The 27,562-nt window shown below is 39.2% G+C and overlaps 1 protein-coding gene across 1 annotated transcript in view; it reads right to left on the bottom strand.

The window, feature by feature from the left end:
* Nucleotides 1-27,562, bottom strand: part of LOC108787434 (serine/threonine-protein kinase 32A-like) — a 110,590-nt gene that overhangs the window by 15,817 nt on the left and 67,211 nt on the right. Inside the window, exons 6-9 of the mRNA XM_018556988.1 lie at nt 17,690-17,727; nt 10,285-10,374; nt 4,683-4,780; nt 3,102-3,218 (exon numbers count right to left, since the gene is read on the bottom strand). Coding sequence (XP_018412490.1) covers nt 3,102-3,218; nt 4,683-4,780; nt 10,285-10,374; nt 17,690-17,727 — 343 coding nt within the window. The remainder of the gene's footprint in view (nt 1-3,101; nt 3,219-4,682; nt 4,781-10,284; nt 10,375-17,689; nt 17,728-27,562) is intronic.

Here is a 27,562-nt window from a genome sequence, read left to right as displayed (position 1 = left end):
ATATACATACTGTATATTATACGTTATATATAAACCTTTTTCCTGGAGTTCTTCTTTAAGGAAGGGGCTAGGGAGTTATATGTACCATAATTAACCCTGTCTGTACTGTGCTGGTAGATCATATGTGAACTAGATATGTGCACTATCCTCACAAAGGGTTAACAATCTCATGGCGTGGGCAGTACATTGTACATTAATGTAATGTTGATTATTTAGAGGTATACTCTGTGAATGGGAAAACATATAATACACATATAGTGGAGGTTTCTCAAACATGGCTGCAAAGGTGGAAATACACTTTAAACCACACCCCTAATTTTAGCGACTGGAAGTCCAATTAGCTTCTTTTCAAGATTACCGCATCCATGAGTTCACATACATTTACCACTTACTGAATAAATATATGTAGATGTAAAACTGGTCTTTGCTGTTTCTTAAAGGAAACCTGCGTGGAAACAGATACGGAGGCTGCATTTGCTGACCTATTCCAGATCAAATGGTCTTAATACTTTCTAAGCCAATGGGTTTAAGCAAACAGGAGTCCCGACTTTGCCCTGCATGTCCCTAGTAAGTGATTCAAGGTACTGAAGCCATTAGATCAGCTTGACAGCAAGGTAGCTACCATTTTTAGAAAGAGGTCAGCAATGGCAGCCATCATATTTGCCTCAGTACATGTTTTCTTTAAATACGTCTGTCCTTAATTATTAATATTATATAGGTGTTCAGATCACATTTCAAGAACCATCCATGCAGGTAATTGCAAAACTGTTCACTTACCCTGTCTTGTGACTATTTTACTGAGAAGAAAATCAGATTTTATCAAACTCTTAAAGATGGATGGTAGTAAAAAAATTAGGAAAGCAGCAAGGAATGAGATGTAAGCGAGGAAGGAGAAGGAAGAACAGGAAGGGAAAGAATGATGGAGAAGGAGTGGAGATAATGAAAGAGACAGAAGGAGAGGAACAAGAGGAAAGAGGTAAGAAGGAGAGGAAGGAGAATGCAAAGGACAGGAATGTAAAAGATGAGAAAGAGGAAGGTGAGTGGAGGAAGGAGTAAGGAGAATAAGGAAAACAGGAAGGGGAAGAATGACAAATAGGAGGAGGGTGGGAGGAATGAGAGGGAAGGAAGGGAAGAAGAAGAGGAAGGAGAGGGAAGAAGATAAAGAACAGGAAATTAGAAGGAGAGGGAAGGAGAGGAAAGAAGAGAAGGCCAGAAGGAGAGAGAAGGAGAGGAAAGAAGAAGTTATAGCTGTCACTAGTTACCCATAAAATGTTTATTTTTTTCTCCTGACAGAACTGGTTCCATCAAAATAAATGACTGCTTTGTCCATCAGGCTGAACCTACTGTTTTCTGATATTTTTTCAGAAGCCTAAACTTTCGCCTACTAAAGTAGCACAAACCTACAGGAAATTTTTCTACGCTACCTAAATTCAGTGCAATCAGTTATAATGATTAGTCACCCACACTCAGTCATTTCTTCACTATTCGAAGTACAATGCACATCACTGGTAGCCAGACTGAGTGCAAATTTCAGCTGGTATAGATAGGATAATAGGAGTTTATTATAAAGAATAATTGCAACATTACACATACAGACTTGGACCTTTTCATATTTGTCTGGAGCTCTTCTACTCAAAAGTACATTTAATTAAACTTCTGTTTCAATGCAGTGCTTATTTGTTTGCCTTTGTTTAGAACAAAAATATTTACAGAATGTGACAGAATAAATTCTCAGCCTTTGATGTGACTGATACAGAAAAAGACAGTAGGGACAAGGAAATGTTTCAGGCTCCCCAGGTAATTGCCCTAAATAATCTGTTTTGTGATTATGTGAATTACACAGCTGGGGAAAAGACATTATAAAGCCGCAAGGAAAATAACTGGGGAAAAAAGGTGCTGCAAACATTAACTGGAATTTGTGGTAAACTTAACAATGGGAGGTCAGCATGACTGCTGCAGTGATGACAGATGGTGAATGCACGCAATGGCAGCCGCTATAATCTTCTAATGCTTACAAGAAAAATAGCCAGTAGAAATAATAAATATATTTGCACTGTTATTTTGGAGGTAATTGTATGGCAACATGTAATTGAGGGTAAAAAAAAAATTACGTTTTTTCCAACATAAATTCTATAAATAAAGGAAGAGTTTTAACTGTGTTTCTTTTGCATATATAAAATCAATTGTTTAATCATAGCCATAGAATTACATATTCTAACACCATAAAAACCTAATAAACGCAATGGAACAAGTCACAAAGATGTTCTTTCAATGCATATTGAGTTTATATAGACACTATGGAAATATAGCTGAGTAGGTGGTTGGGGATCCTCCTTGCATTTTGAGGATCTGTTGACAAGAGGTAATATTTTATTGACCATGGGAAAAACTGTGAACTATTATTGGGTGACAACATGCTTAGGGCTTCTTGTTGAGGATAACGGCCACAACAATGGCCACCAAAAGAGTTTGGTAGCAGTCTCTGGAGCATTACTCTATGGTGGACTGGTAGAGCGGCTGTATGCAGCCTATTAAGTCACAGTAAGGATGGCTGCAGCAAAAGGAGTTCTTCTATTTTCGCCAGACCCGATCACACATGAGCTAAAGAACTGTCACTAATATGCTGTGTGGTAAGAGACTGTAATTTTGTACTTAAGCCAAAATTACATTTTGTGTAAAGCCTGCAGAGCACTAGACCCAGAGTTAAGCATTAATCAGTAGGCCATGTAGGGTGGAGATCCACTTATGAATTACTTGGCATTGCATATGGTTACAGCTATCATTCGATGCAAAAATATTTACTGTAATTATTTACTGTATTGAGAATTAAGTACACGACTAATATACTGAGGGAGATGTTTTAAGAAGAGTGATGGGGAATGTCCAGTTACAAATATAAGCTAGGTGACCTTCTCTGTAAGCCATATTATGGGTCTTAAGAAAAGATTCTCAATTGTACTTATGTCAAGTCCCCTGGTGGTCTCTCACTAAAAAAAGTATAAGAAAAAGAAAACTGCTTTTCATATGCATTTGTATTTCTATAAGCTTTTAAAGAGGTATGTACTTTCCACAACCCCTTGCATTGATACATTAGATCTTACCATGTGCAGTATTGAAACCATTTCCTTAGACCATGCTGGTGGATATGTAACCGTTGCCGTATGGAACACGTGGACAATGTCTGTCGCTGCACTGCTCGAATGTATGTGAAAAGGTCTCTAGAAAACATGAATGAATAAAAGAAACAAATTATACTTATAGGCTTTCTGTGAAAAAAGGGCTAAGCTTCCCTCTGGGCACAAGTAATCGACTGTTACGACGCTAGAGGAGTTGATTAGAGGTTTGATTAATTTATTGCAGAATAAAAGTCTAAGTGTACAACTATTCTCCCTGCCCCTGCTAACGCCTAACCTAAACTAGCCAAAGTAATGTCAGGAGCTATAAAAATGTTTACCTTTCATGAACTTTTTTTCCTGATGATCTATGGCCAGGGAAAGGATGCATAAAGAGGTGCAGCCAATTGCTGCTTCTGTCTCATACAGAAGCTGGCCATCTTTCAGACTCAGATCAACTGGAAAGAATAAGATGGAAGTTCTTGGAAATTTTCAGAATTTAATTTGATCTTTGTGTTATCAACAGAGATGACACTGCACTTTGTCGCAGGCAGTAATGTGATTTTCAACAATGGATGTGCGTACTGAGTAAGAACAAATCATCCAATGGTCATTCCATTTGATTCCAAACTATCAGATTCCCCCCTTTTATAGCTAGCTAAATGCAATCACCTTCAGGGACCGATTACAGTTAAAACAGGTTGCAGCCTAAAAACCAGTCCTAAGTGGTTACCAAAAAGAAAGTACTGTACTGTATTACTCATACTATTGTAGAGTACTGTATTACTCATACAAGTGATTAAAGGATATTCAAACCCTCAGGATTTATTGCATATATCTACTGTTACGAAAAAGGTTTAAACTTACCTGCGTCTCTGCCACACGCTCCCCTCCGAAGATCTGAAAAATCTCGAGCGGCCGCAGAGGATCATGGGACGGGCGCATGCGCAGTACAGATCTTCGGCCAGGAGATGAGGAGAGACACAGGGTAAATCAATGCATGCAGCCCGGCAGTGTGCACCCGCACAGACTCCGTGGGACACAGAAGACACAGCAGTCAGCGCTGGATCAGAGACCAGCACCAGCACTGGAGGGAATCCTGAAAACTACACGAAAGAAGAAGATGTTCGGATCAAGAGGCATCAATTAAGGTAAGTCCTTACACTGGCATGGGGGTGGGATCTTTTAATGTCACTTTAAGTTAAAATAGTTTTGGCATTGATTCGATTGTGGAATATTTAGAACCTCTGTTTGGATTGTACTGCTACTTTGGGGGAGATTTCCCTTGCACCCTTAGTGGGCCCTGGGCCAGAAAGCCTGAAGCACTGTCAGGCTTCTACTGCTGTGTCCCCAATGTGAAGTCTTTTTCCCTGACTTCCCATATGATCTCAAGGATTAAGACAGTCATACATTTGTATGAGTCCCATGTCTTTAAATTATGATTGTAACAGTATACTGATAACATACAGTGAATGATGATAACAAACTATAATTATTATAACATACAGTGAATGATGATAACAAACTATAAGCATTATAACAGATCATACAAAAGTCTGATGAACTCACCCTGCCTCTTAGAAGCTCATATGCAGTAACTCCTAAAGACCACCAGTCAACAGCAAAAGAATAACAAATTTGTTCTCTTGGGTAGAACATTTCTGGAGCTGTAAAAAGGGAACACAAGTAACAAAGAATAAAATATATACAGAAAACTATATTTTGACATGACACAAACACATATTGCAAGTATTGGAGAGGACATTTTCTTGAAATGTATGTACAGGTTTCAAACTAAAAGTACTGTTGGATATACCGTAATCCTGCTGTGCCTTCCTATGTATCATGTCAACTGTTGCATCAGTTTTACAAACGCGCTCAACAGAGCTGAAAAGTGAGTTTTAGATGTGTCTACTATAGTTAGCACCTATTGTTAAATTACAACAGTATATGATAAGCAATTGAAACAGGTACCAAGCAATTAAAGCTAATTCATACCTAACAAATAAGTATTTCTGACCAACACAATACTCCAGAGAGGCAAACACATGCTTCTAGTATATTCAAACATATTGGAAGAATTAACAGTCAGTATGCGCTAAATCTGTGTGGTTAAGGAAGCAGGGAGTTCCTGAAATAGTCCTCCATGTTTAAAAAAATTATTGGTAAAAGATTTTAAAAGCATTAAGCTATCCATCTGGATGACCACGGGATGAAACTTAGTTTGAGATGGAAAAATGGCAACTTATTACTTAAAACCCCCAAACTCCTTATCAAACCCCACAATGTAGTGAAAAATTTACTTAAATGCCCCAAAACACAATAAAATACCAATTTTTTAAAATAAAATATAAAAAATGAGTTTACAACGAGTAAATAGATACCCAACATGCCCAGATTAAAAATTGTGTGCGTCCGTGAAACAGCGACAAAATTCAGTACCTTAAAAAGTCCATAGATGATGATTTAAAAGCCCCCACAGGTCATCAGTTTAGAGATACCCAAAAATACTAGCCCTAGAATTATTGCTCTCACTCTGGCGTGCGCGGCGATACCCAACATGTGTAGCGCGTTTGTTGCTTTCATATGTAGGCGCACCCGACGTGTGTTTACGCGAAGACGCGCGTGCTCATGGGGGCGGGGGACTTTTTTTAAATTAAAACATTTTTAAAATTATTTTTAGATTTATTTTATTTAATGTTAATTTTAAAAACTGTTTGTTTTTTTTACTTTACTTTAATTGCAATGACATAGGGGGGCTTACAAGCCACCCATGTGATAGCAGAGGGTGGTGACAGGTACTCTTTAAGGTGATGTTGGCGGTCCGAAAGACCCCCAGTGTCACCTTTAAACTCCAAATAAGCTATTGAAGTGCAGATCGCACTTCAATAGCTTATAGCTGGGCTTCAGGAGCCTAGCACTGACAGCTATGGGACCGTAAGTGATGCAATCTGCATCGTTCCCGTCCCATAGTACGGGGAGGGGATCGACGAACGGAGGTTCGTTCATCTCCTCCCCGGCTTCCCACCTACACCAAACAATCCGGGCCCGTAGGAGGGGCAATAGGGCCCAGGAAACACGGTGGGCGTTTAGGGCAGGGGGAGACCCCTTCACCGGCCCGTAGAAGCGATCTGGCGACAGCTGAGTCACCAGAATCGCTTCTACTGTAAAGCCGACAGTCGGCTTTACAAGTTTAAACAGCTTTCGCCGCCGGGTGTCTGTTTAAACAGCCCGGATGCCAGCGACCTACACTGTACGTCATTGGTCATGAAGGGGTTAATGTTATTAAAAATTACCTGTCGATTTAAAACTGGTCTCTGTTTTTTTTAAAACTGTCAAAAAATCCAATGCAATATGGCGACCTGGAGGCGTTCTGTAGATAGTTGGTGTGTAATCCCCCATGGGCAGGGCTCTCCTTACCATCTTGTCTTGAATTGTATTGTAATTGTTGGCGCTTTATAAATCATGTATAATAATAATAATAATGGTGTTTAATTACTAAAGGGATGCAGACACTGCACCTTTCCTCATTAGAACACAGAAATTCCATCAGCTGGTTATAATGAACCCATTCAGGAATCAGTTTGTAAAGGACACGCAGCAACATACTGCTTTTCTTCAGAACAGAAAAAGGTAGAAATCTGCAACAAAGTTTGTTAAAATCCTTGCAATGTACATTTATCACCCAGAGGGGATTGTTTGTTTTTTTTCTCAGCAAAAGTGTTAAAGAGTTACTCTTTAACGTTAACGAACTTTCCTAGTAAAAAAAAAAGATTATTTTTATTCAAGGATTCATCGCTGTCCCTTTAATACCCCAATACAAGGTGAAAAGAAAGTATGAATAAATATCAATAATGTCATAGAAGCCACTTTCACATACATTTTTATGATTGTAACTACAGTAATGTTATTGGTTTCTATGTTTTATTCCAAATTGTTACCAATGCACTTACAGCAGCACTTCTTCACTGAGTAAACAAAACGGTGGCAGTTACTAAGAGCCACAAATGAAAAAAGAGTCCTCCACTGCAGATGCTTCTATTGATGTACTACGCAGAGACTTCATCTTGTATTTAGTACCAATAGGTGGCAGCATTCTTATTCTTAAAGTGTAAATACTGTATACCCTAACAATGAATTTCTCTTATTTGCTCACTGTTGGTCGGGTAACTATACCATTGTGGGTTTTTTTTATATCTGTTTTATAAGCATACAAAATACCTGAATTTGCCAGAAATCTTGTGAGCTGATAATGTCCTGTGCACAAGCAGGGGTTATGGAGATGAAGAGGGGGAAATAGGAGGAGAGGTCTGTGTTCTTTGTAATCCAACATAAATGAAGTAGTCAGGGCTGACAACACGTGCTTTAAGATTTAAAACCAAAAATACAGTGAGGGGAATTGATCAAAACTGAAGCAGACAAAATCTGGAGCAGTTGCCTGTCAGCTTCTCTTTCCAGTTTGTTCAGTTAAGGTTTGAAAGTGAAAGGTGGATGCTGATTGGTTGCCATGGACAACTGCTCCAGATTCTGCCTGCTCCACTATTGATAAATTCCCCTCAATGTGTTGTCCCATCAAAGAGGAAGGAACGAGCACACTATATTTCTGGCAAATCAACAGTTATTTGTCTGTACTTGTAGCATGTTTAAAGGGATGAAACATGGGAAATATGCATGTTTTGCAGAGATGTTCAATTTTTTTTTAAATTTTGTCTTGACATAGGCTTTAAGCTGAATTCATAAGTTGGAAACCGCATCCCAACCAGGAGTAAATTACAGAGCTCATTCCAAACCACAGTATTTATTGTTCAGCACTAATGACCTCACCAGTTTCATAGTGTGTGTTACTGTTTGCCATTAACAACAACATAATGAGAAATATGTATAATGCAAGTCATATTGCTCCTTAAAATGTTAACCGTGGCTATGAGTGCATATATACTTGTCATAAGATTTTGTTTAATTGATATAAAAAATAAGGTACCGTACTGTAGCATTAACTGTACAAATAACCTATACTCCACTTTGATAGCAGGGAATGGAAAGGAGTCCCTCGGTCACTGATAATAACGACCTTACACAACAACCTTTGTGAAAAGCAAATAAACCTGTACACTTTGTATATGGCAGTATATGAACAAAGTTTGGTTTTACTTGCTGTTGGTGATTATGGAAAATCTGCTACCCTTAAGGTGCCCATACACCTTACGATTATCGGACGATTTTCGTATTTGATCGACTTTTCGTCCGATAATCGTATGTGTGCATTGCAGTGTCCGACCGACAATACTGTACAATCGTACGACTTTTGACGGTCAAGCATGTTTGAAAACTTTGCTAGATCGTACGATTTTCGTAAGGTTGCTGGTGTTTCCATCAAACTTCGTACGATCTACACTGCGCTTGCGCTAACGAAAATAGGCAAATGAATTACCAGATTTCGTCCAGGTGCTTTTCGTTAATTACGGCTAAATGAATCTTGCGATCATCGGGGCAGGATGGGGCTGCCGTACGAAAATCGTACGACTATTCGATCATTGGACGAAAAGTTTCGTCTGATGATCGTAAGGTGTATGGGCACCTTTACAGACTGACCTTACATTAGTATTTCAATTGCATGCGGTTGCTAGCAAGCTGGATCAGATGCTGCTTTGTTTCTGTCAATTCCAAACGCTGCTAAACATTTGTGGCTATTATAAACCTACCTGCACCTCCTGGATAAAGATTCATATTACAGAAAATAACAGTAATTGGAGAGTATAATTTGGAACTTTAGCCATGGGGAAATGACACCTTAATTTTGGTTTATTATTTATTTGGTAAATTATTACATAACAAATCGTGAGTCTTGAACAGATGCAAAAAGCCAGCAAGTGATATTTTTCATTGGTGATCATACACTGTCCTTTAATTAATTAGCTAATGACAGATTAGTTTTATTAGGATGTCACAGAATCACAATTTTAAAAGCCAGTTTACCTGCAACTGATTATTCTGCTTTTAGTACATGCTAGAATGTTTAACAATTTCTCATGTCATAGGGATTTATCTGCACTTGAGTTCCTGGGTCACACAAGATGTAGTCAATTTGAGGGGATCCCATTCAATGTGTTGGATTCTTTACTAATGCTATATTAAAGGAAAATGTAACAGGAGATGCTAGAACACAAAAACTCAATGTGAACAGGAACAGAGTCAGGGATTTGTGCAGGGAAACAAAACAGTTGGAGTACCCAAGAGGCATAGGAAGCCATGAGCTGACTCAGTCAACCTGGCTCCACATATAACCTAATTCATTTGGGTGGACTGGTTATTTAAAAAGTTATTTTCATATATTTAAGGTTCAATTTAAAAAAAAAAAGGAGTGATATCCCAATACAATTTAGTGAAGACAGGTCTAATGATCTAGTGTGCACTGCAGGCTCTTAAGCATGAGAGAAAATAAATTAACAGTTTGTCCTCTGGCTACCTCTAGGGCAAAGTTTGATCAGGAGAAACTAATACCCATATTCACACGACTGGTGTTTTGAGAAGGTCTCACTTTTTCTGGGTTTCCCTTTAAAACACCACCCCATGCTCAAGGGCATATGAGTTAGTGATCAATCATCAGGGGTCTTGCACCCATTGCTATGCCTTTGTTGTCCAACGATCATGTAGTGATCATTTGTAGCAATCAACACATTCCCATCAACTTAAATAACTAAACAAAGAATGCTGTAATTATTGCTTGCTGTTTCTTTATAAAATCTGTTCCGTGTAATCTTCGAATAAATTATATCATTTGCCTTTGTCTCGCAAATGGCTTCTTTGCACAGTCAAGCATTAGTATATTATCTATATTGTTAATGGCACAGCACATTTGCAGACAGCAGCTTTATTCTCTCGGATCTTGCCAAGCACAGACACCACACAAATCTTTGAAGGCACAGCACTGGCTTCAGTTCAGCTGATTTGTCAAGCGGTTTTGGCCCTGCAACAAAGATGTTGCCATAAGTACTAGAGCAGCTTAATAGCATTCTGGGAATGGCTGTATAATGAAATGGCTTTTGCATCAGTAATGAATCTGATACAGATACACAGCCTTAAAATATAGATTTTGCGTTAGAGCTTAAACACTCTGAGGTATAATATTTCTAAAATCTGAACAAAGACATAATATATGGAGAACACCTACCCATGTAAGGTTTTGTCCCAGCAACAGTTGTGTTCTTAGTACCTTGATTCACCAGAGAAGCAATATTGAAGTCTGTGATATGTACATGTCCTACACAAAAAGAAAAGAATTAGATTTAAATCATGCATGCAAATAAGTAGAAAATGGAAAGGTTCTTTAAAACACAATGGCACCGTTTTATAACAAGTATGAGATATAAATAGATTTTTTTTTCCATAGCAACAAATCAGATTTTAGCTGTTGCCTTCAAAACAAATAAAATTACTAATTGAAATCTTATTCTCTTTCTATGCACAGTACACATTACCCACCAGCTATGACCACTAAGACACTATGGGGCTGATTTTATATATATTATAACAGTACTAGCGCCCCTAGATGGTGCTGAGGAGCACAGAAAATTCTTATGCTCCTCAGCATATAGCTAGACACCCAGCATTTAGCTGGGCAGGACATTTGCAGAATCAGAATGGTTGCAGAATCAGCTGGTCTCCTGAGCACTGTCCCTGATATCCTGTTTTAGTGTGGTTCCTTTACCTTGTAGGGTCCTATAGGGACCCACAGGGAACTGCACTTGTTTACTGATGCAGAACTGGTGTATTCATGTGGACCTGTACCAGTAATCTAAGTGATGTGCAATCAGAGTTGCTTGGCCATTTCGTGTCTCAACAAAAGCTCAGGCTTTTTTTTTTTTTTTTTACAATCTGAAACAACCAGCCATTTTTTTGGGGTGGAGCTGACTGGGTTTTGCAAAGTTCATTGCGTGAAATTTTCTTTGTTTTCTGGTTTTGGAACACTACTCTTTGGTCTATATTGAGTGCAAGGAATGGTGGCCAGCACTCTTGTTTACAGCCCAAGAGCTTGTTTATAGCCCATTACTGCCGTGTTGTAGTAGTTATGCACAAGTAAAAACAGATCCAGGGGCATGTGCCCTTACTAAAGATAGCTGCTGTGGCAATCCCATCAGAGCTGCTAAAGTCAGGTAGTATCAGATGAAACGTTCCTCTCCCCTGAGGGAAATGAATAGTAAGCATAGGCCCTACACTATTACCCCCAATGCAGAGAAGCACACACACACTAGACACTTGGTGGCCGAAGAAGAAAGAAAATGGAATCAGTTCCCAGATTCTACTTAACATAACGCTGCCCTTTCAATTTACTTTTTTTCAAGGGAGGTGGGTGGAAAGTTGTCAGCCAAACAGTGACTGCAGCCAATACAGCCAGAATACAATAGTGGACAAGGGAGATTCCTCCATCCAAGGTCTTTGGTGTAGATAGAATAATCAAGTGATTTATCTTGTTCGGCCTGTAGGCTGAATTAGAAAAATCTTAAAGTGTATGGGGAGCTTTAGTTTTTCCTAGGTCAGGTTTAAGTCAGTTTTGGACACTTTTCCTGTTGTTCCCAAAGGTAGGTTTGTGTATTTTCCCATGGTATCCCTTCCACCTAAGTGTACTTTGGTGAAAGGGAGTTAAAATATATCTTAATGTTAGATGGAATGTTAGATCCCCTTCAGATTTTTAAGTCAAACTGTGTTCCTGCTGTGACCAGTGCCGTTGGGATAAAAGTAGGCGGGAATCCCAAAATCTATGGTTGTAACTGGAAGAGTAATATTGGGGAAAATCTTCCAATGGGGACACCTGCTTCTGTGTTTAGGAAGGGATTTGCCCACACTTTTGATATGTTTCTTTTCTTGTTTTTGTGTTTCTAAGACATAAAGTGGAGAAAACCTTCCCTATTAAGACACAGTGCAAAAAAGACTTTTACTTGATTCCCTCCTCTGTTCAAAACTAAAAATTTGGCTTTAGATGTGTAAATATTACTTTCAACTCTTTTTTCCAGTCTGCTAACCCTTTCTGCTTGCAGTCAGTTTTTTCTTTATGAATAACTGCATTTTATAAGGTTTCTCTATTGTAGTAAAAATTAGTTTGCAAAAAAGATTGGTGATAGGTAAGTGTGAGCAGATGTATGAAAACCTAAATGCACCCAATCAATGCATGTGAACATTGACCAAGCAAGAGAGCTGTAAAGTATTAAGCACTCCCCCAGATATGACCAAGGCAGGGAGGCCCTTGGCTGTGGCAGAAACGTGACAAATGCTTTTATTGGAGCCTCAGGACTTAAAATGATCACAAGCTTGTCTTGTAGGGTACTCTACACCCAAAACAGTGATTTCTAGTTATACCCCTTGCAGAGCCCACTCGAGGTTCCACCTGAGGGTGAACCTGCAGAGCCCACCATAGGCTCTCTATGGTGGGCTCTGCAGTTTCACCCTCAGGTGGGCTGGTCGCACTCCTTACCTGTCCGCCTCCTCTTCGTCCACGGCGCTGATGGGCCCCGCCTCCTCCTCCGATGCTGGGCCCGCCTCCTTCTTCGTCACCGGGCCCCGCCTCCTCCCCTGCTGCCGACCATGGGCCCCGCCTCCTCCTCCACTGCCGCTGCTGGCTCTCATTGACTCTGTGGAGAGGAACGCGCTGCTGCACAGATTACTGTCAGTGATATTAACAGCGGCGTGTTCGTCTTCAGCCACCAGTGAAAGCCACCAGCAGAGGATCCCATAGCGACCCAGGCAGCCCACACGGCATCTGGCCGGGCCCCACTGTGCCCTGGGCCCCATAGCGTCCGCCTGGGTCGCAATGGTGATTGTTACACCACTGATACCAGGCAAGTTGTTATAAACTCAATACTAAAACCTGACTTTAAGTCCCTGTTGTGAGCTTTAGGCCCTGCTCATACTATTGCTCTGCGTTAATGTGTGCGTTAATGCGTGCATTATGTTGGAGTGATGCAATACCATTCATTCTAAATGGCACTGTTTAAATCTCAGGACTGGATGAATAGAAAGAGTATTTAGCTGCATGCCCGGAGTATAGCTATAAGGATGAATTACTTTACATTACATACAGCTAGAGAGGTCAGTGATGGCTCGTTTTATGTTTTTTTTTTTACTGTTTGTTAATTATCAATTCTATAGTCGGGGCATAGGTGCACTTTGACCCTCCCAAAGGTTAATCCTGTAAGGAGCTGCGCTGTGGACAGGGCATATAATAATAATTTTATTGTACAATTTCCTACAACACCTCTTTAAATAAATATATGAATGAACAGACAAAAAAGTATGGCTGGATTGCATGTCTATTTAATTTTTCATTTTATTTGTTAATTTTGCAGCTCAGAACACACATTATAAAAAAAGACGTACAGCTGTCCTTTGGATGCTTTGAAAGTGGTGTTCTCTAAAAAAAAAAAGGCTTATCTGTCTCTCAGGAACACTGTACATCATGCCAGAAAGCTGTAATTTGTGAAAATGTCAATGTTACAAAAGAGAATAGAAACCCATTCTGGGCTCATGGGACCCCCAGTGCTATGCTAGGGAAGCTTGCTATATATTTTAATGATATATTGTACTATAAGATTTGCTAACATATTCCTTTATGGTGAATGTCTGATGACTTCAGTGTGAACTTTGTGGAATTCACTCAGACAGACAGTCCCACTAGAGTCCTGTGTATCTGTGGGCATGAATATTTAATAGAGACACACTGACTGGGAGACAGATGCATGAGCAATTTCTACTGCAGAATTGACTTGAAGAAAGCACCTGTCACGCTGCATACATCACAAAGTCAAGCAAAGTTTAGACAATATACTAATATCTCATCCATTCATTATTTACCTTTCCTTTATACCCAGGAAATAAGTATGTTAATAATGCATTCTTAGAAATGTGCAACAGATTGAAAAAACATATATACTATGTCAATATTTTAAACTACTGTACAATGAACCGAGGGAATATTTCTTCATTTGGCACCCAGTATTAAGAGTAATGATATCAACACCCATTAATATTAAACTATTTTCACAACTTCACATTTAGGGTTGTCAGGTGCTGATTTGTCTTATCTAGAGCAAAATGAAGTAGACAACATGGTCATATCAAAACCTTATTTTTCTGTTTTCCATTTGTTTGCATTAATCCTTTCCAGAGGCCAGCAGATATTATGTCACACCTCTCATATACTGCAATAAAGCAAAGTAATCCTGCAGCTGCATAGCAGTCATTCACCAGTGCCATGTCTTATTAGCATGCCTAACCACCTCCTTTATGCACCACTGCTGCCTGAAAAACCTGAACTTGTTTGTATAGCGTGAATGTGTGCCACGCCCACGATACAGAAAGTCTGGGTAATCCATCAAAAAACAACAGTGAGTTGAAAAAAACCTTACAACCCAGCTGATCACCTAGCCTCCTGAAAATCCTCCGATGTGATTTGTTTGTGGGACTGATGTATGCTTCTGTAGAAACTGTCCATATCATGCAAAAACCCCTGAAGATGGCCTCCATACCTTGAAGTTCTGGGTATTTGCGAGGTCTCTACTGCCAAATTCTGGGGCAGGGTAGTGAGGCAGAGAAAAAAAAGGATAACCTACAATGCCTGCTATATAACAGAAGGCTTAATATATTTTTACCTCTGGCTTAAATTTTAATAGAAATATTTCTTATTCTTGGGTCCTTTACTACATATGTGAGAATTGTACATGTGGAGTAGGAGAATTGCAGTTGATCCTCAGAGATGTGAAGATAGGTCACCAACACACCAAATGCAAAGAAAGTATTGTTTATTGCAAAAATGTCCCTTTTTCAAGGCGACACAGTGACAAGTTGATCCTCACTTTATTAGTATATCACTATAGATATGGCTTTATTGTTACTTATAACTTAAAAATAAACTAAATAATGTGGGATGAATCAATCATAACTGTTCTCTTTTTAATAAAGGTTATCTCTGACTTCAGAGCTAAGAAGATCCCACTGGAACTAAAGTTGCCACATAAAGTGTCTCACCAAACAGGAGGTGTCTGTCAGCACATAGGCAGTCTCACTGTCCCCAATCTGACATACAAAGTGTAGCGCCCATCACCTTCTGTGATGTGGCTACTAGGCATTTAGTGATAGCCAGGGCTGTAGACAGCCTGGCTGGATTTGTAGTGGCAATTGCATGGTTAACCCCAGGTGTCTGACCTTGCCTGTACCCCCCCCCTGCACGTATGCGCCCCCGACGCATGCTTGCATGCGTGTATGTATGGGTGGGGACTTTAAAAATTTTTTTAGTTTTTTTATTCTTTTTTATGTGTAACTTTAAAAAAATTTGGGGGGGGGGACTTTTTTTCCCCACTAAACTTTATTGCTATCACATACCGGGCTAATTAAACTCCCCTATGTGATAGCAAAATATGTGACAGGTCCTCTTTATGGAGACATCAGGGGTCTCCAAGACCCCTAATGTCACCTAGGACCCCCCAAAAGAAGCTGATGAAGCACAGATCTGCTCCATCAACTTCTTTCCAGCTTCTGAAGCTGGAGAGTGACACAAGAATGCGGAAGTGATGTAATATACAACACCTCCGCATTCTTGCAGAGGAGAGGCCCACACTGGAACATGTACCCCAAAGCCCTCCATTCCAGTGTGGTGCGATTGCAAAAAATTGTGTATGCACATTTTTTTGCAGTCACACTGCACTGGAACAACGGGCATTGCGGTACAACACATTCTGGTAAGAGCCTTTGCACTGCGGGCATGAGGCATGCCTTCAGTGCCATTGAAATGAATAGCATCACCAAGCCCCCTCCCACCCCAGAAGGTGGGAAGGGTTTGATTAAGTGGTCCAGTGCGTTCATTTAACTGAACTGTGAGATGAACGCAATGGATGGTGTGAACTGGCCCTTATACTAAATCTAGCTGATATCTGTATTTCATTTGATGGTATCTAAACAATATTTATCTTGACATGATTTTCCCAGACAAAAACAAGAATTAAAGAAGTGTAAAGCAAAGCTGAAATGTAATAGTTTCTTTTACAGTGGAAGTGTCCTTGTTCTTCAACATGTTTAATAAAATTCAAAGAACAAAGATTGTAATAGCCAACAAACTGAAATGGGTATACATGTTAAAAGGATTTTAGATTAACTGACCATGTAAATATTTTATGTATTATTTAAGTAGAAGGAAGAGCTAGAAAACCAATCCAAGTATTCTAAAGCATATGAACACATGCATATATCAGCTTCTGATGCTGCACAATTAATTAAAATAGAAGTTAAGGCAATCATTACACTTAGTCAATGTTCCTTACCTTTCACATTATTGTTCTGCAGCCAACATTCCTAATATATTAAGCCATAAATCTCAGGTAATGATTTCCATGGGCTGCAGCATGGTGGTACCTCAAATGACAGCCATTCTTATAATTCTGCAGCCACCATAGTTGAAGCTAGAGCTTAGTGTACTATACTATGGTTATACTATGTAAATTTGGTGGGAGGGCATGGAAAGCTGGTTCTAGCAACTTGCTTGCTTAGCCCAATTAGTTGGTGCATGGTGCTACTAATATTACGGTTTTGACTATAATCCCCACATGTGAAATACATTTGAACTTTGTGATATTTCATCATCATTATCACCATCAATAAAGAGTGGACTAGGTTTATGGCTGGGGAAAAGTGATTTCTATTTAAAGGAACCTAGATTATTGGTCATTAAATGATGAGGTCCTTCAGCCCACTTATATCTACCAGCTCCTCCCCCTCACTCCCTGCACAAGTTGACTGACAATGCTTCCCCGTGTCATGCCTACAAAGTAATTTGCTGAGCAAATCACCTCTTAGTTTCAGAAATGAAATGTTGACAGCTAGGTAATCCTCAGTCTACATTACATCTTTTGAAACACAATAAAGCCTTCTTAAAACAGAAGGTATTCCTATGTCTCATGCAATCACATATCGCAAAAATAAGAAAATTATTTTTTGATTTCCAGCCAGTAGGTGGGGCCATTTTAATTATTCCTTTATGCCCCAAAAACCACACAAGGTATTGTGCAGAAAGGACTAAAACATAAATCAAAAAGCCCTCGACTCTAATCAGTGCATAAAGTGAAGCCATAAACAAAGGAATCATTTTCGTGACTCCGCCCGCTGCCCTGCAATGAGGAATAAAACTTGTGAATACTTGTGAATACCTTCTGTTTTAGGTAGGCTTTACTGTGCAATGCGCTGAGAATAATGTGCATTAGTGGTAAAATGCCTTGTTCAGTTGCTGAAAAATGCCAGTCACCACTTATGGTATGAACAATCCCTAAAACTACAAGTAATTATTTATTATTGGTATTACCATAGGTATTAATTCTTCACATATTATAGGAAAACGGAATGGAAGGCGTTTCCAACTAAGACATGGTAACAATGCTTTCTTAGTGCCATGAATTTAAAAAAAAATAGTCTCCATGAGTCTGGGTGTCTGTTGGAGCCATAGGCCAGATTATGTTACTGCCTTTACAACTCTGTATACTGCTATGGTTATAATAAAGATTTTACCATAAATAATAAATATTTTTTATTTAGCTTACCTTGTTCATCTAGAAGAATGTTATCTGGTTTGATATCTCTAAAAGAAGAAAACAGATGAATTAACATATGCCACGGCTATAAACTCCTTTTAGATGTTAATCTATCTACGGTATGTGACAATGCATTTAATATATATTGTAAGACATTGTCTGGTAGGACTGTGAAAGGTGTGTATGTGTCATCTAAGTTTCTCACATACACATGGTAAGAAGATCCGGGATTTATGATTGATGTGAAGTTCTGTTCTGGGTCCTGGAGCTCAGAGGCTTTGTACAGCATTGGGGGGATAAAGCCTACATTCCTAGATCTACATCTTACCTGGTAGCCAGACATAATGTTTAGTCTCAAATATTCCCAGCCCTTTATATATGTGGTTCTCTCTCTCTCTTGCTCTCTCTGCTGTGGAAGCCTGCTGATGAGTGAAAAGGCTGAGTGGGTTGGTTGAGCAAGTATTTTGTTTGCTTTCTGCAATGGACTTGCTCTACAAAGTCCTCCTGCACTGAACTGTGTGTGTTTGCTGCCTAGCTGAATAAAAGTGCACAACAAATCGACTTGGACTGTTTCTGGGTATCCCTGTTTCATGCATGGTTTGCCTCTACCAATACCAGTTAAGCCTTATATATATATGTTACTTTTTCTAAAGTAATTAATAATTTCTGAAACTTATTAATGTAAAGCATTTGAAGGTTGTGTAAAACTAAAACATCAATTTCAATATTGTTTTGGAACACTTGGTCTTATGTGACCAGCTATTGACAGGCAACTTCAGCAATGCATTCAGTCATCCGATGGCTAAGACAAAGGTCGATGTGATGTACAATGTTCAGCATTTAATTTTTCATTTTGACAAGCTCCCATTTTTCTCCTGTGAATTGTCCTGCCCAGTTGAAAGAGAACTTAAAGTAAGATCAGGGAGGTACTGCTCTGTTCTGCCAAGCTCTCATAAATGTAAAAATACAACGTTTAAATTTTTGGTTATTTTATTATGCAATGACCTGCAAGAACAATATAAAAATGTAACCAAGAAAACAGCTGTTCATAAGGCACCACTGTTATAAAAGCAAAACATCCTGTTTAGGTATAAGTAAAAGAAAACTCAAGGATATAACACAAACCTGACTCAAGTGAGTAGCATACATTTAACAACCTTATCTCTAGAGGTCATTTTAAAATGGGAAGCATTGCTCTTCTACAGACAGGTTACAAAACATCTGAAAGTAAAGGTTTGGGAGGACTATCCTACTTGTCAGAAATCCACAAGACAGAAGTTACCAAGGTCTGGCCAAATCTTGTCAAATGCCCGTGGCAGCTTGAAAGGTCTAGGTACCAGCTTTACTCATTTTTAAAAGTATGGATGATATGTGGCACTCTTTGTAGCTTTTAGACTGTAACAGACGGGAACAGAGCCTTTTTAGATGGGCCTAGGTTGAAATTTCAAGATAGTAATACAAGTTAGAAAACAATTAGGATACAAAAAATTCTAGTAAATAGTAAGTAAATTCAGATTATGCCCAGTTTGTGCTCCAGGGAGACATTTTATTAACCCTTGCAGTGGGACAACCCCATACTGCAAGAGGTAAGCGCTTGTTTTTGCCTAGGGCAAAAAAAAAGTTATACTCACCCAAACCTCCAACAAGCTCTTAGACCGGTCCCTAGAGTGTCTTTCCCCCTCCTCTGCAGTGGTCTAGGAATCCTCAAATCCTGACATCCAATACAGTGTATTGGCTTTTAGGACCCTGAGGGACATACCATCTCTGTAGCGGTATTGGTAACAATGGTCACCAGGACAAATGGAGAGGGTGAATCTACCTAGAATGGACATAGACAACAAGAGAAACATGATGGAGGATCTAATCCACCCCTACTCTATCTAAAATAAAAACAAAAAAAAGAAAGAAATGGGCTATACATACATTTTAAACATTTGCAGAGCAAGTGCCTAACTTGTCAGAATGGTTTGCTTGTCAAAACTATGTAGCAATGCTCAGAGTGTCTGCAGTGGGGATGGTAATGTATATTGTAAAATGACAACTACTAGCATCTGGAAGATATAGGGTTGGAATAATATTGTTGCCTAATACAGTTTTTTGTTCTTTTATAAACCCCAAACCTTTTGAAAACACAATACATTAAACTTACTGTTTATGCTTTTTGGCCCTCATGTATTTCAGATTGTGGCATGTTATCTCTCACTTGAAATTGGGTTGATCCGTGTGAGAATAGCAGAAAGGCACTCACCTCACCCCATACATATTCCTTAATACTCATCCCCTTCTGGCCACAGCAGTGGATGCTTCTCAGCCAGTGCAATGGTCCCCTAAAGATCATCCTGTAAGAGCTGGCATTTCTGCATTTTAGGTGAGCAATAAGGTACTTATACCTCATTTAAAAGGGATAAGCACACTTATCCTTGAAGTCTAAGAAAGCTGATGTAGCCCAGCATGACTTAGACAGGTAGCAATTTTCTACTATAAAAATCACAGTGTGAGAAAAAAATGTTGGCAGAACTGGAATCAAGTTACAGAAATATTATCACATGTTGAAGAGGATATATCTTGACATATAGTGAATAATTCATAATCAGTCTAACTTTCCCACAAGGTGATCTGTCAGTTTAAAACAATGCTGAAGTCTCCAGGTGAGATGATCCTCTTTTTCTTTAGACACATAAAAGGAACCTAGATGGGTTTTTTTTAAAAGGGTACGCATAGCGGTTGATAGACTATTCCAGATACAACTGGCTGACCGATCTCAGAGGAAACAACGATCGGCTGTGTGAGATATTTTAAACAGGTTACTAACGCTTCCTACAAAATCAAACCAGCACCAAAGAAGTGTGACAGCAGTTTCCCCCTCCCTTTTCCTCCTCAAACATATAAATGCTTGCTCTGCAACTAAATGTGCATGTTTATGTCAGTGTCTGGAAAAAACCTAAAAAGTGCAGATTGTGTCTGTGTGTCCTACTGTACTCATGTCTATGGCCATTACTGAAGAAAATATGGAGGCTACCACTACTAAGCTTATTCTGATCATGTGAGTTGCTTGGCTGCCATTGACAAAGATGCAGCAAGTCAGAGGGACTAGCTGCATCTTAACAGACTTGATAAGAGACTCAAGGGGGTTGATTTACTCAAGGAAAATAGACTGTTCAGTTTGAAAGGGAATTTTCCCTTAACATAGTGATTGAGGTGAAACTCTGCTGACTTCCATCATTCTATCATAAGCAAGCAAAAATAAAGGTTTTTTTTAAATTTTCCTTCCAGATGATTGGATCTTCTGTGCAAAGTTAATTTTTACCACATTCACTAAGATAAGTGAAAATTCCCTTGCAAAGAGAACAGCCTATTTGCCTTTACTAAATAAACCCTATAGACTTGAAGCCACCGGATCACCATAACAGCAAGACAACTAGCATTTTCAGAAGAAGCGATCAGATATGGCAACCAAAATAATTTGTGCAGGCACAGGTTTTGTTTACACAAATAAGCACACACACATACCCATATATTGTAGATCAATTTTCTTAGCCTCGTATTTTGAATTATTAACAATTTTCTGCAAACATTGGCTTTGCAAAAGTATATTTCTGTAGCTTATCACATAATAATTTAAAATGAGTTTACTATTCTTTGCAACTAAATGCATAAACATGTACATGAACATTTATATCTATATTAAAAGTAATGTGGCTACAGTATATAATAATACATTCACCTTGTAAAAGGTACACGGATTATTAAATGATTATGGGAAAACGTCCTTTAATAAAGTTAGTCCTGTAACAGAATTGCTGTCTTAATAAGGAAACAAAGCACTCTGTCTTCATGAATGCTAAGACCTACACATGATCTGCCTTCAGGATTCACTTGAGTAGATTTACAAGACATTACCTGGAATAAATAGGCTCATTACATCACTTTTCAACTAATGTCTTGCTCCCATACACCCGAGGCTGCAATGTGATACTTTAAAATGAACAGCCCATTGGTCTGAAACTAATGATCACCTGAGAAACCTGTGACTGTTAACTCATTCAGTCTCAGTCAAAGGAAACTATGAATAATGTGAAAGTAGCATATGTTACAGGAGAAACATAAATGCAAAAAGTAGGATTTTGTTTTAAAATGGAGAAATTTGAATGAGTAATTTAACAAATGTTTTACTATTCCCTACTTCTGTGGAATGAGAAAAGAAGTAATATGCAGTCCAGTTGCTAAGACTCATAACACTTTTTTGCCTAATTTAAAAATCTCTTCACAATCAATTGTGTAAATATTAACTTCAATTAGTCATGTGAAATAGATAGGATTTTATTTTACATATTAGATAATTTAAAGTGACACTAAACTCAGGAGACAAATCTTAAAAAAACATTCAAGTACCTTAACTATTAACAGAAAATGTATCTTATTTGTGTATCACTCAGCAGTAGATCCTCAATTCATCACTAAATTGGTTCTGACACTGTTCTGTCTTCTGGAGGGTGGCTACTTTTGTTCCCCTTGGTCCCTGTGAGTGTTTTGTAAAGTACTCACAGCTCCAAGCTAATTTCTGTGATGGACTACAACCTCAATACAAATTAGTAAACTAAACGTGAGATTGTAGTCCATCATGGGAGTGAGCTTGGAGCGGTGCTTACTTTACAATACATGCAGAGACCATGGGCAACAAAAGTAGCCACACTCCAAAAGGAAGGATAGTGTCAGCACCAAATCAGAGATGATTTGAGGATCTACAGCTGAGTGATACACAAATAAGATGCATTTTAGTTAATAGTTAGGGTACTTGAATGCATTTTTAAGGTTTAACTCCTAATTTTAGAGTCACTTTAAGTGAATATTCACACAGTGTATTGAGTGAAGATTAACACCTTTAGTAAACCAGCCTCCATGTGTCTGTGCCCATTCAATCCACTATTAGGAAAATTCTGATAACCCACTCTGATGGCTATTCAACAGAATTTCGATTCTTCTGGGTAGGTAACTGCAAATTACCATACAATAAATGAATAAGGATTTGTTTACACTGGCATTTGTTGAGAAGCAGGTCAGAAAGAGGTCAAAAGCAGGTCAGGAAAAGGCCAGAAGCACCTATGAGGGAACTCAGACGCAACTCAAACTGATCTCCAATGCAAACGCAGTGCAGGGGATCCAATGGTGAGTCCTTTCGTATTAAAAAGCAGACTGTGCTGAAGATTGTTGGCATATTTATGGACTGATAAAGAATTGAAAGGACCCAATCAACAGTCCACAAGTAGATCCATCTGCCCAGTGGGGTAAATCAATGATCAGCCTGATTTACTGCATACTCGGTTCAGATAAATAGCTCTGCTATCCCTATCCCCATTTAAATAAACTGCTTTGTTTTTTTAAAAGCAAACACACAAAAAAATCAGTCATCGTTTCTAAATATTTCCATTTGCAATGTAAATATTCACATAATTAAAAACAATTCTGGTTTTGGATAGAGTAGGGAAGAATTAGAACCTCTTTTGGCTGTTTCTGTCCCTGAGATTCACTCTCACAATTTGTCACAGTGAAAATTGTCAGAGAGAGAAAGTAAGGAAAAATCCAAAAGCTTACAGTTGTCATTAAAACAGGAATAGTGGAGTAAATCTTCTAATGGGGACATCTCTTCCAGTGACAATTGTCAAATGAGGGATATCTGTTCATGTTCTGTTCATTTATTCCTCCCACATCTCTCTGGCCGGAAGTAAAGGAAAAGCTCGCTAATGGAGACACAGCAATAAAAACAATTCAACAATCTGTCCAAAACTAGAAAAAAACTTTAACTGGATTTTTACTTTTGATTGATACAGGTCCCATTAATTGTGTAAAGGTGTCATAAACTAAAGTTATTTAACTAGAATAGTATATTAGTAGCAGGAGTTTGTTTTCAAAACTCCCACTTGTTACTGTAAAATGTGTATGAAGATCCTGAATGAATCTTTACTGCTTAGTAGAAAAACAATTGATAAAACACAAATTCTTAAAAAAATGGTTGAGATCTTAAATTATACCTCAATAAATAATTAGTTGTCATGCTATTTCATGTACTTTGTGGTACATGTGGTACTTCCCACCATGATAAGTACGTATACTGGTCTGTATTTTATTAAAGCAAATACTGAAATATTTTTTTTTTTTTTTTTTAAAGAGAGCCGTCTCGCACATTCAATTTGTTAAGGGCTTACAGAGCGTATTAGAAATATCAGAGGTGTACCAGTCCCTCATCTTGCACTCAGTGAGGCAACACGCAAGTCAGCCAAACTCCAAAAATTCAGTGTGGTAATGAAGAGATTGAGTTAATAGCCTTAGCCTTGCAGCTGTTCTCGGGCTAACAAATAATGTATGAGTGTCTATTACATTCTGTGCACACCGCCAACTGCATTTTGGTGTTTTATTGACCATGAGACATCGAGAATTGCGGAGAAAATGTAAGTTCTGCTTTAAGAAATTAGAGCTAGCTTTATGAAGAGAGCATAAATTAGTGACATCCACTGTAGTAAAATACTTCCAACTACAATTTACAAACCAAAGGGAAGAAAGTACTTAGCAGGTATAATGGCTGTGCACCCTATTTTTTGTTTTAAAAGCATTCTTACATCTGTTTTTTTTGCCCCTAAAGGTTTTAAAGAAATTATTCTCTTGACATTTCTTTAAGATGTTAACTAAATGTGATCAGCATTGCAAACATAATTTCAATAATGAAGCTTAAAGGAGAACTATGGGGTTAAGGATTTTCCCCATAGTTCTCCTTAGGGTAACGGGAGGACACAAACTAGGGTCCTCCCGTCACCCTAGGCTCAGTATAACACGAGCTGTAGCTCGCGGTATACTGAGACGCCGCAGTATACCGCGAGCTGATGCTCGTGGTATACTGAGATGCCGCAGCTGAAGCGGATCCTGACAATTATGCCGGTATCCGCCCAGCTGCGTGACTGACAGCTGGCTCTGCCTATCTAGAGGCAAAGCCAGCTGTACCCGCCCCCTCCCCCGTCCATTTCGCCAGTCAGCACTGGTGGATCGGAGCGGGGAGGGGGGAATCCAGCCCCTCCCCTGTCATGGCAGAGAGCCGTGACAGGATCGAGAGATGTGCGAACGCCGGTATGTGTTCGCTCACCTCCCGATCTACTGAGCCAACCTGTGACAGTCTCATTGTCACGCGTCGGCTAGAACTATTAGGTGAGTGAAAAGCACTCACCTCATAGTTCTCCTTTAATGTTTTTAAACCTTGCTTGTATTGCCAAAAAAAGGTCACACACTGTAATATTTGGACCCCATTTAGCTTGGATTATGGCATGTGTTCGCCGTGGCATCGTTTCAATAAGCTAATGTAATGTCACAGTTATTTAGCACATCCCAAAGATTCTCAACGAGGTTAAGGTCTGGACTCTGTGGTGGCAAATCCATATGTGAAAATTATGTCTTATGTTCCCTCAACCACTCGACATTGTCATCTGGGAATATGCCCATGCCATCAGGGAAAAATAAATCCATTGATGGAAAAACCTGGTCTTTAGTATATTCAGGAAAGCAGCTGACCTAATTTTTTGGGGGACATAACATATGAAACATATTAATCACTGAATCATTATCCAGTGACAGGCTCTTACCTATTTGCTTAGCTAAATTCAGGTGGTGACCTTTTTTTTTTGGTCAAGCAATGTGCATGCATATGGGGAAAGCTATACAAAGCTATATTTGCTCAATATGTATGCTGCTTTCTGCTTAGTAGTATTGCACAGTGAGTGTGCCTTGCTTCTAATTTGTATTAGTACCTATTGGTTTACTGGTTAGGGCTGATGTCATTGAAAACTCCCCCCATGGCTCCATTCACCTGCTGGCTAGCTTCCGCAGCCAACAGGTGAATGTAGGCAGCTGGGAGTAATAGCCTGACTGCTATTTGCTATTGCAAATTGCAATAGCAGGAGACTGATGGGTTCATCCATCATGATGGGTTCTCTCTCCTACTATAAGCATGTTTCTTGTCAGCACAAGGAAAGCAGGGAGTGGGAGTGTAGTTGGTAGGACCACAGCAGATGTGACTGTGGAGGGGAAGGGTAGGAAAAATGGAAATAGACCATTGCTTTCATGCAGAGAGCAGAAGTCCTGATCTCCAGCCTGCCTAATAAAATAGAAAGACAGACAAATATTTTACTTTATAGAAAAATTTAAAAATAAAGATACAATTGGGCTTTGAACTATAAGCTGAGTTGTTATTCAGAATAATGACAGATACTGAGATATAAAACCAACACACAGGTAAATGGTAGAATACATTTTTCACTGAAAAAGAAAACACAATTGTATCTACACTACATACAAAATAATCACACTCATAACACTCTGTAGAGTCAGAACAACACACAACCACTGTGTATATCACAAGAGCTAGAGAAGCACAGAGCATTTTCAGCAAATAGGTGCAAAGATTTTTTAGAGGCTGTAACACTTTATATTATGTAGTTGCTAGCATGGCTATATGCAGGGGCGTATCTGCATTGCCTTGCCTTGGGCAGCACTTTCCAGGGTGGCAGCAAAAAATGCCTGCACAGCCTAACGAGGAGCTTACACAGCCTGAGATGGCACACAGCCACCTGAGAGTCTGCACAGCCCTCCCAAGAACCTGGAGACATCAGGCCGCCACCCCGGAGCACAGAGGATGTAGCTTTATATTATTCTGCATTGATGTATAACGTATTGCTGGGAGTTGTAGGCCTTTATAGCTGGTGGTATTCGGCACTGCTAATAGCACAAACTGTCAGAAGCTGGAAACAGCATGCGTGCTATATCCAGCAACTGACAGGTTACGCAAACTGTCTTAAACAGAAAGGGGTGGGGCAAACTTAGAATGAGGGGGTGCCCGGGTTTAGTCTTGGCTAGGGCAGCACAAAACCAAAATACACCAGTGTCTGTAGGGGCTTTCGTGGTGGAGGCATCTTTTTGAAGCATGCTTGACTGTGAATGAATGGTGGGAACCACCTATTAAACATCGTTACAAAGATTGTGCTCTTGGCACTGAAGCACACATTCACATGAATCCATTATTCACTGAATGCTGTTGGAGAGATTGTGACCTATTTATTACATTGTATGTTCAAATGATTAGTAGTTTTTATTCATCACGGCACCATTATATTTGATTTTGACTTAGCATTTCACTAATTTTAGTGCTCGCAGCTTAAAGTGACATTAAACCCTCAGATTTTTTAACATAAACCAAGACTGTATTGTGTGCCTTACTGTAATCCATGGTTGTTTCCCTTCTCTTTGCTGCTCTTCCTTTTAAATCCTCATGTCTTCTCATGCTTGGGGAGAACTTCCCTTTTCAGCTCAGGGCCTCTTCCTGTAGTGCTGGCTCAGGTTACAAGCCTATACAAACCTATACACAGACACCCTGTATCCATTCCTGAGACAAGGCAGTCTGCTGCAAAACAGAAGTTCTGCAGAGCATGAGAACAGATGCAGATTTAAAAGGAAGAGCAGCAAAGAGAAGGGAAACTACCATGGATTACAGTAAGGCACACATCACAGTATTGTTTTATGTTAAAAAATCTGAGGGTTTAATGTCACTTTAAGGGTTATTGGCACGAAGTGTCATACACATGATAATTTTGGAGGGCAGAGATAAGTGTGCAATAGGAGGAGGAGTGATAAGAGGGCTGTACAGGAGAATGTGTGGGTTTGGGGAGGGGGTACATTGTTATATAACAGACTGTGCTGAGGTGGGAAACAGAGGCATTGAGCTAGTGTGGACGGCTGGACTAATGTATAAGCATCATTGATCAAATGATCCAATAAAAATGCTACAAGGGGGCAACTATGAACTATAATGTTTTTAATTGATTTTATTTTGACTCCTATGTAGAT

The sequence above is a fragment of the Nanorana parkeri genome, unplaced genomic scaffold (genome assembly GCF_000935625.1).
Source record: "Nanorana parkeri isolate BGI_ZX_2015 unplaced genomic scaffold, ASM93562v1 scaffold261, whole genome shotgun sequence".
Classification (NCBI taxonomy): domain Eukaryota; kingdom Metazoa; phylum Chordata; class Amphibia; order Anura; family Dicroglossidae; genus Nanorana; species Nanorana parkeri.
This window is presented reverse-complemented; position numbering and strand designations above follow the sequence as displayed.